The 13141-nt window shown below is 43.7% G+C and overlaps 1 protein-coding gene across 3 annotated transcripts in view; it reads left to right on the top strand.

The window, feature by feature from the left end:
* The window catches only part of SLIT3 (slit guidance ligand 3), a 625193-nt gene that overhangs the window by 439658 nt on the left and 172394 nt on the right, over nucleotides 1-13141 (top strand). For all 3 annotated transcript variants that reach the window (XM_007171383.2, XM_007171384.2, XM_057541374.1), the window contains exon 6: nucleotides 7240-7311. In XM_007171383.2, coding sequence (XP_007171445.2) covers nucleotides 7240-7311 — 72 coding nt within the window. The remainder of the gene's footprint in view (nucleotides 1-7239; nucleotides 7312-13141) is intronic.

Genomic DNA, 13141 nt, shown 5'->3' with positions numbered 1-13141 from the left:
ATTCATGACATCAGCAAGGATGCCTCTTACAAAGAAATTTTAATTCCTAATGAGGAAGGTTAAGAATCACATTAGAACATTTCAGCCTCTTTGAAGGCCCCCACCAGTCCAGTTGCAGGTGTGTTTGTAAAGCAACAGCCCATTTTACAGTAGCTGCAGTGAGGAGCTTTTTAGAGATGATATAACTGAAAGCCAAGTTTGTGAATCAACAGACATTTTAAGGTTTAGCGACATTGGTGAAGGGATGATGTGCTGAGAATAAATGTTTCCAACAGAGTTATACACTAAGGTGCAAAACCATCAGGTTTACCTGGGACTGAAGAGTTTCCCAGGATTGGTCTCAGAAGTTTCAGTGCTAAAACAGGGGAAGTTCTGGGCCAACCTTGGCAAGTTGGACATCCTAGCTATAAAGTCCTTTGGTCCTCATATCAGGTTGACACAAGAAAGGCTGGATTTGAGGCATGCCTCAAAACATGAGAGCACATTTTGCAGACAATAACCAAACTTCCTCGGTCCCTTGGTCTAAAAGTTGCTGAGAAAAGAAATTCTCTCATTGTGAATATGGGGTATCTTCGTTTGATTTGCTTTTTGTTTGCTTGGTTTTTGTTGTTGTTGTTTTATCTAGAAAAGCCAGAAATTTGTTTCTGAAACTTGTCCAGAATAAATGAGAGCTCAGCTTCTTCCCAACAACTGTCCTTCCTGCTGAATTAATTTGCAGGGATTTCTAACACCCCCCCACACACACATTTTTCTGCACAAATTCATTTGCCAAATCCCCGACAAACCGGAAACTATATAAACACAGAAGTGGAGTTATTGATATTTCCCAGTGATGTGTAAAACACGCCTTTATTCTCCAAAGTCTGGCGTGCCGCTTTGGTGCTAATCCATCATCTGTGTTTGCATTATTGCAGAGCTGGCTTTCAGGAGCATCTACTGGAGTGGATGCAGTTATTCTCCTGCTGAGAAGTTGCATATGTCAAACAGCAGTATGATATATACTGTATAAAAGGTATTATGCTGGCCATGTGGCAAAGTATGCATAACGATGCTTGGTAAAACAGATCCATGCTTCAATTTTTAACTAAGTTCTAGGCAGGATGTTCTGATCAGAGACCTTAGTTAACCTAGGACTCTGTCCTTTGCAAAGCAGATTTGGTTGGTTGAAGTTTGGGAATGCTAACAATCACTTAATTATCTAAATATCTCTGTAAGTATAACTGATGCAGGCATGTTAAATTTCAGAGATCAATATCACTTTCTTTATCTATCTTATAATATGTGTTTTCATTTACATGCGTATAATAGGGAGGTAGTACATGTAATTATTATGTAGGAAAAATAGGCATAAAGTTGTCAGTTCTATAGACAAGAATCTTTACCTATCTTATAATATGTGTTTTCATTTACATGCATATAATAGGGAGATAGTACATGTAATTATTATGTAGGAGAAATAGGCATAAAGTTGTCAGTTCTATAGACAAGAATCTTTGTGGATACATAAATAATTCATGGATCAGTAAACATATCTATATGCAGTTGTTCTTAGGTCTGGTGGGCAAGTGTACAAAATGTGCAAAATAATAGATTCACCTCTTTTTGCTCATTTGAGATGTTTTAATGTGGAATTACAGTAGCTCCTTAATGATGAGAGATAGTGACAATTCATTAGCAGACTGTGGCTTGGATCAAGTGTTTGATTTGCCTACAAAGTGTGACCAGTACTCAATTATATGAAGTGTGTGCATTTCTTTTGAACATGATTTTTTTTCCTTTTGCCAGTTAAAATAGCCTTGAGCTTTACTTTGTTTCTTTTGAAGACCCCAGCCAGCAGAAGACAAATGCTTCTATAATTTGTTCTTCAATAATGATTTTTTTAGAATGTTAAACTGTCATATAAAGCAACCTTCAGAAACACTACTAGATTTCTTGTTTTCTCCTTAAAGGACAGTTGGCTAACAGGAAGAAACGGAATAGCAGGTCAAGGCTACTTCATGTTTTGTCTTCTGGCTTGTTTTAAGAAAGCAGGTTCTTTTTTTCCCAGGTTTTTGTTTTTTTGTTTCTTTCATAGTTGCAACATTCTATTTCTCCTCGGTGCAGAAAAAGAAATACACTTCGAATATGTTTATGTTGGAACATATCTATTTCATCAAAAACAAATTCAAATTAGTTTAGTTTTTAGAATTCTCTTATACCTTTTAAGATAACTGAGATATAAAACCACAGGTGGTAACCATCCAAATATTTTCAAAGGATTTCTCACACTTCATTCTATACCCCGGTACCTAATCAGTGTGAACATCTAATAATACTCAGTTGCTCTTATAGGTTCATTAATTGTTGGATTCCGAGACCGTAGACTTGCTTTGAATTTCTAGTAAGGCTTCCCTTGTGAATTTCATGCAGAAGCCCTTCCACTTATTTTGCGCATTTCGTGTAGATCGTTTTGCTCAGAAATTAGCAAACTGCTTAACTCCAAAGTGTGCTGAGCTTTAGCTACTTCCCCCATTTAGCATTAGGAGGACTGCAGCTAGAGTCGCTGCAGTCCTATAGCAAAACACTGCAGCTGAATTTTGGGCCCAGAGTGACAGTGCCCTGAGGCTAAGTTTACCGATCCATGGGCTGAGATGCTTGGGACCCACAGAACATCAGAATGAGAAGTGAGCATCTGGGTAGGTGTACCCTGGTATGTAGACCTTGCATCTAGATAGCTAGTTGGGAATTCTTCTTTTCTTCCAGCTCTCTAAAGCCTATTTCTGGAGCTTTCTCTTTTCGAGGTATTCCTCACGGAGTCTCAAATGCATCACTGAAATCATGAAATTTTCTTTCTTCTCTTGTTGTGTGGTGGTGGTTGGGAGATAGACAGATGCCTCTTGATACTGTAATCAGTTTTTTTTTAAACCCCTTTTTAAGGATTTAGATGTGCTTCTTTTCATTTTTGAACTGCAAAAATATTTCTATCCTGCTTCAATGATGAAATTTGAAATTGTGATGGAAAGAGATGAATTGTGATAATATTATGCTTACAAATGGGAATTCTTACAAAAGCACTATCTCCCTGTCCGCTGTTTGCGGAGATTATTTTAAGTCCTCACTCACGCTGACTTTCCTTTCTGACTTGTTTATATTCTCAGAGTATGAAAATACAGTAGTCAGAAAGCTCCTCTCGGGGAGTCTGCATTTAGTTCTTGTTGGAGGATTCCTTTCTAAATGGACTCTGGTATCCTTTTAGCACTCACATTGTTTGCCGAAATCTGAGCTGCCCAGGGAAATTAGAGCAGTTAATTTAATATCATGAACGTTTGGGGGCTTCTCGCCTTATTCACAGGCAGGAGAGTGTAAATCACATTGAGTATTCTGTATAAAGTAAGAGGACAATAAAAGTCGCCTCCAAAAAATAAACAGCCAACCTTTCCTCCATCCACTGCCTTCCTGCTCCCCACCTTCACTCTGCGCCCATGGAAATCTCCCTTTCTTCCAAGCGACCTTCCCAAATGCTGGCTCGCAGAGATCTGTGTGGCAGAAAGGCGGCCCCCCATGTGCTCGTGAAGGGAATGCTCCATCATTATTGTTAGTGCCGGGGCCATAGGGCCACAGCCAGGACAGTGTTGCTCGTGGCTTAGAGCTTTCTTCCATACATTTTGAGCCCAGCCCTGTCACACTTGCTCTAGAAGGACTCATTCTGCAGCCATACGTGACCAGCTGTGAAGTCCCTGGCGCTAGGCAAGGCATGGGGGTAGGTTATTTCGTGGGGCAAGAAGAAAAGATTCAGTAGCAGTACAAAACACACTTCTTACTGCCAAGGAAAAATAGAAAGAGGGCTACCAGGCACTTTCAGATGGCTGAGTTCTGAGTGCTCCCGTTTCCGAAGTTCCTTTTGCACCTGCCTCCTGAGTAACGGTGTGTGGAGCGGGCAGTGGGCTTTTTTGATTTGTTTTTAAGCGGATCTTTGCATGAGTCTTTTCAAAGGCACAGTATCGACCTTTGACTTGAGAGCTTAGAGCATACGTCGGCAGCCTCCATCCACCCCCAGAAGCAAACTGCTAAGACAAATGCTTTGGCCTTAGCTCTGGAATGTTCTCTATGTGTCTATTTCACTTCTCTCCCAACACCCACAGAAAGATGCTGGGTTTGCTTTGATTTCACCTCCCCTCTCCTGTGCTTCAGGACTAACTTGTGTGTGTCTGAGATGTAATTTTGAAAGAAAACGAAAACTTGTCGGACCCACGTGTGTTTTTACTTTGTTTTAGGGACCTAGATTATTTGCAGGAAGTATCAGAATTGATTGCAGACAATTAATGAGCATTTCACGAACACTCTGATGCTCAGTGCCATGGAGATGTAATAGCTGGGAAGTGAAGTAACTCGGGTTTTCGTCTCCGGACAGGACCCTCGCAGGCCTTTACCCCTATAGACTTCTGTAATGAATGATGCGTCTTGGGAAGGACTCTGACCACCAAGGCGGGGATACTGTTTATCTGTGGCTCGAATGAAAGGAGACAATCTTGGTTATAATAAATGTCTTCTAGAAAAGCACACTTCAGCATAAATGTTTTAAACTTTGATACATTTCATGTGTTCCAAAATACTCTATAAAATATACCCACAGAGATGCTTATATTAAAGCTTGGTTTTCCCCATTATTCATGAAGAACTAGGTGTCGACTTGTGCCACCCCCTGAAACTATTTAAACATCACGTAATTGATAACGTACTAGAGATCTCTGCTCTTAGCCTTAAAATGAGCAGAGTCCTTTCAGAGACTCTGTCCCCACTGCTCTGTATCCTGAGTCGCAGGACCCTGATGGGAGACTGACTAGTGGATTTTTAAAAATCTTTTGCACATCTCCTTCCCCCCCCTACCCTTTTTAATTTCTTTCTACCACTTGATTTTTTCTCTTCTTTCTGTGAGTTTCTTCTCCCCTGCAAGTTACATACTTTTCATGTAAAAGTGTGAATTTAGAGTATCCTGTTTGGTTTCTGGTACACTCATAAAGAAAAGGAATAGAAAACGCTTCACAAATCTGTCAAATAAATAATATTCTAATAGCCAGGACCTCTCTAAAATGTCTGCACAAAAGCAGGTGCACCACAGACTGCCATCTCTACGCACTACCCCAGACATCCCAATTGGATGATTTAGGTACTTTTCTACTTAGGTGGATGGTACCGTTTTTGCCGAATTCATCATGTTCAATGAACAATTTCTTGGCGCCAAAAGCCAGCTCCACTGCATTTCTGCTTGGTAAGGTTCGGTGGCCTTGGCGTGGAGCAAGGGTTGTTGATTCATTGGCACTTAAACGATGATAAATCTAGAAGTTGGGCAGTGGTAGCAGGCTGCCTTAACAAAACCTTTGTGGGGAATCAGCGGCCCCAACGCTTACAGGAGCTCTACAGAAAGGCTACTCTAAACTGAATTTAGGGTACTGAATTCAGGGTAGCAGGAACTACTCTGAGATCCCCTGTGAGTTGGCGTCAGCAAGGACTTTGAACACTAGATGTAGAATTTGTCAACCTACGGAGTGCTTCTGCTTCTTGAGATACCCATTTCCTGCCTATTCTGTAATCCTGAACACCTAGTGTGTTGTATCGGGAGCGTCTTTTGAGATGATTCCGTTCCGCATGAGACCGCGGCAGAGCCCGTCTGCTGTGATGCACTCCATCACTCTGATCCTACGTGTTTCATTCCTGCGTATTTACGCAATCCTGCATCTATATATTTTTTTCAGTGAAAATAGGATTTTAATTGTAATTCCACCTTCCTTCAGCAGAATATAAAATGCTCCAAGAGGGCTACCAAAGGCAGCTTTGACATATCTTCTGCAGCGAGTTGTCTTGGAATAGATTAGCACAAGTTTCAAGTGAAAATTCCAGCATCAGGAGAACCCTCCACCTGAGAGGGGCTGATTTTGTCTGAGACAAAAGAAAGAAAAAGGAGTCTAGGAGGGAGTTTTTCAACACAGTCACACTTCTTTCTTTCTTTTTTTTTTTTTTTTCTTTTTTTTTATCGGAGTATGATCGCTTTACAATATTCTTTTCCAGTCACACTTTTCTCCTGGCCCCCAGCATAAATTATATTTTGTGTGTGTTCCGCACACAAAATATAAGACAGCCTGGTGATAATAACCATTTTCTGTATAACATCTTTTTTTTTATATTATATATATATATATATATATATATATATATATATAAAATAGATGATATTTAAGTTGGAGTGTGGTCATGGTAAATCTTCTGACTTACACATCAGGCATTTGAGATAGTGGGATCTATTTGTTATCCTTCAACTAGAATAACCTCAGTCCCCAGCTGGAATGTATATTAGTCAAGGCATCTTTTTAAAAGACATGATTTCCGTGCTCATAAGATCGAAAGGGACATAAGAAAAAAAAAGTCCTGAAATAGGTGCATTTAATTCTCCCCAATTTAAATTTAAGTGGTATATCTTTAAGGCAATAATGATAGTCTTTTTTTCCCCCATCCGGAATGCTTCCATCAATGAATTTCTTTAATGTTGATGATGCTTGGTGCAGTTTGAGGGAATCTGTATTTAGTCAGAAAATACTTCAATAGAATGACCTACCAGATGGGCCCCATAACAAAGCACGGAGGCATCAAACCACCACAGACATTTGGTGCTTAGAATAATAAAAAGACTATAAAATTAGATTAGTTGAGTCTAATTTGGAATTGGTATATTCCCCATGCACCCTCGCTGCTCTTGGGCAGATAAAGCCTTGAGATTTAGCACTGTGTCAGAGCAGAAGACCGCAACTTCCAGTAAAAGGGAGACAGGGAGAGGGAGAGAGGGGGAAAAAAAAGCATTCTGGGAGGTCACGGAGGGCAGAGCAGTGACCTCCAATGATTTACAGGCCTTTAGCTTAATGAAATTGTTTCAGTGACATGACGGTAAGAGCTCGTAATGGATTGGATGCCCTAATGTAATGAAATTACTCCCTTCTGCCTAAAAAAAAAAAAAATGCGCAATTAATATTTACTGAGACCTGACAGCCTTTGGTGCGCTCGTCTGTGTAGTTCCCTCAGACAGTCAGAGAGGAGAGACAGCAGCGTGGCAGACAGGCTGGCTCTGCATGAGCTCCTGGCGGGGACGAGCAGAGCCGGCGAGGGTGGAGGGGCAGGCGCTCGGGGGACCAGGGACACCCGGCCCAGACGGCCCAGCTCCTCAACGCGGCCCCCACTCAGCCTTCATGCTCTTCCCTTGCTTTTCCACAGGCAACTAGACAACAACCGCATCAGCTGCATTGAAGATGGGGCCTTCCGAGCGCTGCGCGATTTAGAGATCCTGTGAGTTGATTTTGCGATCGCTGCCTTGTGTGCGTGTGCGTGCGTGTGTGTGTCCGGGTGAGGAGGAGAGAGGGGGAGTGTGTGTGCCTGGGGGGGGTCCGTGTGGATGCATTTCTGTGTCTTCTGCTGCAGTGCTATTAAAATTGGGAACCGGGAGATCCCTCCGGCTCACCTTGGCCAAAGTGTTTGCAGGCAGCAAAGTGGGATTTCTCTCCTCCCGCAAACTGGGGTTACTGCTAATTAAGTCTCAATTGAGTCCTTTCTCCCCTGATGCTCCCACGGTATTTATTGCTGGGTGAAACAGATGGGCTGGAGTAGACCCCCAGCGCCTGCCAGAGCAATCAGGGAGCGTCTGAGTGTGGGCTTACTTACGGAGAGGCAGGTTACAGGTCTGGGAGATGAGAAAGGGGTAGCACCAGGGGGTCGGCTGGAATTACCCAGAATCAGAAAGGGACTTTAGCACAGGACCAGGGGGAATGCCAAACAGCCTGGTAAAGTCCAGTCATTGCTGTTGCACTTGGGATCACATCTCAGGATTAAATCCAAACTTTAAGCAGTAACCTTAAAGTGACAAGGTCTGGGGGGAAGATGAGAGGAGATGGACCCCTCCCCAGAAGACCACCCTGCACACCTTGTCTAGGAAAAATGTGTAGCTGCCCTTCTGTGTTCTGGATTTTCAGATGGGTCCAGCTAAGGACACCTGATTTCCAGGGGGAAAGTCGGCTAGGAGGCATCCTGGGGTCATTCAAACTAAAATTGAATTGTGTAAGAAAACATTTTGATTGTTCTCCCCCATGCCCCAACTACACTTCCAGCTGTCCCTGATTTGGGGAAACCTGGAGAGGAAGGCAATACAGCCTAGCAGAACTTGCTTCGGGAGATGTGCGGTTCAGTCCCGACTCAGCCCCTCAGTTAGCTGTGTGACCTTGGGCAAGTCCCTTCTGTGCTTGGACCCTCAGCTTCTCATTTGAAAAATGAAGGGGACGGTTGCTTTATCTCGGGGGTGACTTCCCCTTTCCAAGTTCTGTAACTGCTTGCTTCTAAAAATAATTCTGATGCTACAGTTCTAGCCAGAATGATAAGCATAGGATGTGTTGAGCATCCCCCTGAAAATTAAATAAATAAATAAATTACGTAGTCACCAGGTTACATATCTCTGACTTCCAGAAGAATGAATAAATGTCAAACAGATGAAAGAACAGGTACATTAAAATGTCCCTTTGTCCATAAGGGAAGGTCCTCCTTCCACCATCCTTTTCACCTGGCCCCGCAGACAGTAGCAGTGGGTTGGAGACGTCCTCTTCACGTTGTGTGAGAGGAAGGTGATTCCAAGAGGAATCACGGGAAATCAGAGAGGATGCTGATGCTGCAAGCTGCTGGAAATCGGATGAAAACCGAGAATTCCCGGTACAGAAAAGGCAGGACCCACAGCCAGAGAGGTCAGGTTGTCATTCCTAAGATGGATGGTCTCTCCTCACCCAAACTCTGACCTCGGAACCAGCACCAAATGAGTGTCTGCTAGGGAGAGGATGCCAGCCCAAATTTAGTAACCCAGGACTCCTCGTAGCAAGAGGCTGGAGCTGAGAAGGGTAGGCTCGATTTTCCCTGCCTGCAAAAAAAAAGCCTCTGTAGAAAGGGCTGCTAGGAGCATATCACCTTCTTCTTGAGAAGGATGAGAAAATTCCCTGGGAAGAGACCAGGAAATGGAAGTCACCAGCTGCCACAAAACAGCTGTGACCACCTGACAGCCCACATGTTAGTTCTCTCGACTTGGAGTGGTGTCATCTCGCCTCACCAGGAAGGCTGTCTGTGGGGAGAGGGAAGGGCTGTACAGTCAGACACGCCTGGGTGTGGAATCCCGAATGTGGTGGCACTTTGGCCAAGCTATTCCACCTCTCTGAGTCTGTTTCTTTAACTTTAAGAGGAGATGCCCTATGTACGACATAGGAGGGGATCTCTAAATGATGTCCCCTCCACTTCCCTAACTTTCTCCCCACCATGCCATCTCCACCAGACTCCTGTCCAGGACAGAATTGGATTGCCCCTCTCTACTCTGATATTTGCTATCAAAATATATATTTATATTTTATCCAGATACACCAGGTCTCTCAAACTTGAAGCTTAAAAACCCAGGATGGAAAAAAAAAGTTCTCTTTGCCCATCATTATAAAGCGCCCCCAGGATCTGATTAGTTTATCTTCTCAATTCCAAACAAAGCTAGATCAATAGCTTTGTTTTAAAGACACTCTCATTTGGCTTCACATGGCTAAGCACTGAAAATTAATCATAATCAGGTATTCCATGGGTTTTTAATTTCCAGCAGAGGCACACAGCTTTGGAACCATCCGTCTTCATGGTGAGCCATTCTGAAATTGGCTGGAGCTGACATCTCCATTTAAAGAACCTCCCCGCCCTACCCCCAGACCTTCCAAATCTCATCTACGCATTGACATTTTATAATACTTCTCTGTAATCACAACTTAGACACCATAAAGAAACTTGACAACGAAATAATAAATAGGAACTAAGTGAGGGCATCATACATTAACTTAATAAATTCTTCAGAGAGAGAGACAGAGACGGGGGGCGGGAGGGAATTCAAAACACTCTGTCCGCACAAAGGTCGTGTATAAGTATCTCAAGCTTTTAAAGTCTGCAAGTCAAGAAGACAAAATATAGTATTTCAGGTGTGTTTTCTCTCCGACACTAGGCAGCATGAAGTACAAAATAAGGAAAGACTCCTGATTACCTCATGGAAAGCTCTCTCAAAATTAACTTAAGTTTAGGGACAAAAACTACTAGTGAAAATATTTCACATGGGATCACCCTGTTATTCCATCCTTTCTGTGGATGGAAATGCTATAAAACCTCTTTCCATACAGTCTGAGGTTGGTTACACTGAACCTAGGGGGTGAGTCTGGGGGGGAACCCCTAGCAGTAGGAACTGTGCAACATTGGGAAAGACTGTGAAATCTGCCCACCTCAACCTCATTTTTGACTCATGCCCAATGGCAGATGTCCAGCACAGAGTATGGTAGACAAAGGAAGAGAGCCACCACCCTCCCCTTTTCAGGTAACCAGAAAAGGGAGTGAGAAGGAAAGCATAGTACGGGCGAAGCAAGTGATAACAGCTGGCATTTGTTGTGCAGTTACTAGTACCCAACACCAAAAGCAGTACTTTTACATCGTTATCTCTTTGCATCCTCACAACTCCTCCATGAAACTGTTAGTGTCACCCTCCTTTTACAGAGAGATACCCATTTCAGAGAAGCCAAGTAACTGCTTAACTAGCAAGCCGCAGAGCCTGTGTAATTAACCCTTCTACCAAGCTGCCTTTCTGATCTGTGTTGCTAAAGCTCTCGTGTGCTGCAGGGCGGTATGAGCTGGCCCCAAGAGCTGGTCTAGGCAAGCTATCAGTGATTCGCGGTCCTGCCGAGGAGAACGCCAGAGCCTCCCACAGCTTGTAAAATTGTCGTTCCCTTTACCCAGGGATGGCTCCCCACAAAGTTGAAGGTAAATCAGACTCACAGGGGAAAGAAAATCATCCTGCTTTTTCACTGACGTACATTCTAGTCCCAACGATGACTTATTCTCACTTCTGGACATCACCAATTGATTTTGGTACTCCACAGTGCTCCGTTCTCCAGACCTCCCTAAAATACAGCCCCAACTTGCTGTATGGAGCTTAAGGTTCTTAACTGAGGGACCTCGCTTTCTGTGAGTCAGACGCCCTTCTGTTACACAAATCATGGACCATTCATTCCTGCTTGATCTGTAGATTTGGCGGTTCGCGTACTAGGTTTTCTCTGAGTAAGGCGTGTTTAAAACCACGGTCGAGTATGCCAAGACTGCGTTTCCCTGGCTGGTCAGGAATCATTTGTGGAGGGACTCGGAGCCCTGGGTTTCTAGCCCCCTCCAGCTAGGTAGAGGAGAGCCAGGCATGTCCCAGTTTTACCAGGCTCCCCTCTCCCCGACATGCCATCTTGGGTCGGAAAAATGTTTAATGGAAAAAAAAATTAAGAGTATGGACAAATGAAACAAAAATGAGACAACCTAGTTAATAAACTATTTAATTTTGTTTCAACAGTATTGCAGGAGAAGAGAAGAGATTCTCAGACATTGTCTCCTGACTACTTGTAGCAAATCAGAAGTTCAGTAGATATGCTGCCAAAAATGCCAGGCTAAAGATGTCAGGAACACATCCTGAAAGCGCTTTCCGTGAGTGGTCTGCCCTTGATAAATCACTAGTACTGGCCAAAATTCACATAGATGCGACAGGTCTGCAGATAACCCACGAGTGCTGTTTTGAAAGCCTCACTCCCATTTATGTCACTTACCAATTTTGGAAGTTCAGTGACATCATCATAGGCTGGTTCTGGAAGGACCTTAGCTGTCTCCAGGATGACCTCTTATTGTTGAGATAAGGCACAGAGAGGTTGAGAGCAGGGTCGGGACTAGAGTGGGTCCCGCCTCCTAACATTTTGTACCCAGGGCACCCCGCTTCCCTCACCCTAGTCCTAGCCCTGGCTAGGAGACTAGACAAGGGCGACAGCAAGTTAGCGGTAACAAAAGACTAGGACCTGGGTCTCCGGACCCCTGATCCCATGTTCTTTGCCCACAGTGGGCACCTGCAGGCAGTTAGGCTGTTTAGAAGAAATCCCCTGGTAAGACTGGGGATCCTAAGCACACTTGTCCTTTCCAACCTCATCATTAAATGTTTTATATTATTTAGCAGGTTGGGGGAGGGCAAACTTTAGTCCATGACAGAATCAAACAAAGATTCTGCTTTCAGCTCCCTCGAAACCAAAGGTTGCAAACTAGATCACAGACTACATTGTGGCCACAGATGAGGGATTTTTTAATCCCGTGGAGTGTTTTTTTACCATTTTAAATTAGCATTTCAGATTGCAAATTGATGCTATTTTTTGTAAAAGTCCAGAATTCCAGCTTTGGACTTTGGTGAATCAGAAACATTGGCAACCCTGAGCTGCATTTCTGCATTGCAACAGTGAGCTGTGACTGAAAAGCACATACCCTCCGTAGATGGGGTATGTAGACTCCACTTTCTCACCGACCTTCCCCCATTTCAGTGACCTGCCAGCCCACGCAGCCCCTGCTTTAATCCAGCCAAGAAGCAAGGATGCACTGTGTGTCACCATAGTGCCAGATACCAGGGACAGTAAAGCTTTAAATGAGCAGGTCCTCTGGCAGATCAAACTCTAAAGGCGAGGGCTTTACCAGAACTGTTGAATAGACAAGCACAGACAGAGCTAAGTGATGGGGAGTCGAAGACTCCCAGACTGGACAGGGGTACCTCAGAAGCCATCAGGTGCCCATGAGACATGATGTCTCATGTCTCATCTTCTGGGAAGTTCTTCTCAGGAGTTGAGCTCGCCTCCAAATTCCCTTTGATTCTAAAACAATTGTAACTGGGTTTATTCACATGATGAGAAGCAAGAGACAAATACCTCCCACCCTGTTTCTTGCTCCCTAGACCCCAGCATCAGCCTGGGTAATGAGCTCCCTTTCAGTCCACGTTTAGAGAAAAGAGAGTCGAGTTAAAGCAGTGATGGGAATTAACCAGACTTGTAGCAGAGTTCTACTTGAACCACCTCTGGGCAAGTATGATATGGCCTGACCCTGAGCCCTACTTGTAGATACAGAAAGTGAATATAAAAGAAAGTCCTTTTTTGATATAAGAAGGCAGTGAAAAGAAATTGACACCAGTCCTGATACCCAGATCAGGGTGTGCTCACTCTCCTAGTACAGGGTGGTTGTCCCAGCTGCAGGGTGCTGGGTACTGGGCGTTGGGACATTTATAGACATGGTT

This window comes from Balaenoptera acutorostrata, chromosome 2 (assembly GCF_949987535.1).
Source record: "Balaenoptera acutorostrata chromosome 2, mBalAcu1.1, whole genome shotgun sequence".
Lineage (NCBI taxonomy): Eukaryota > Metazoa > Chordata > Mammalia > Artiodactyla > Balaenopteridae > Balaenoptera > Balaenoptera acutorostrata.
The sequence above is the reverse complement of the archived record's forward strand: the minus strand, read 5'-3'. Positions and strand labels throughout refer to the sequence as shown.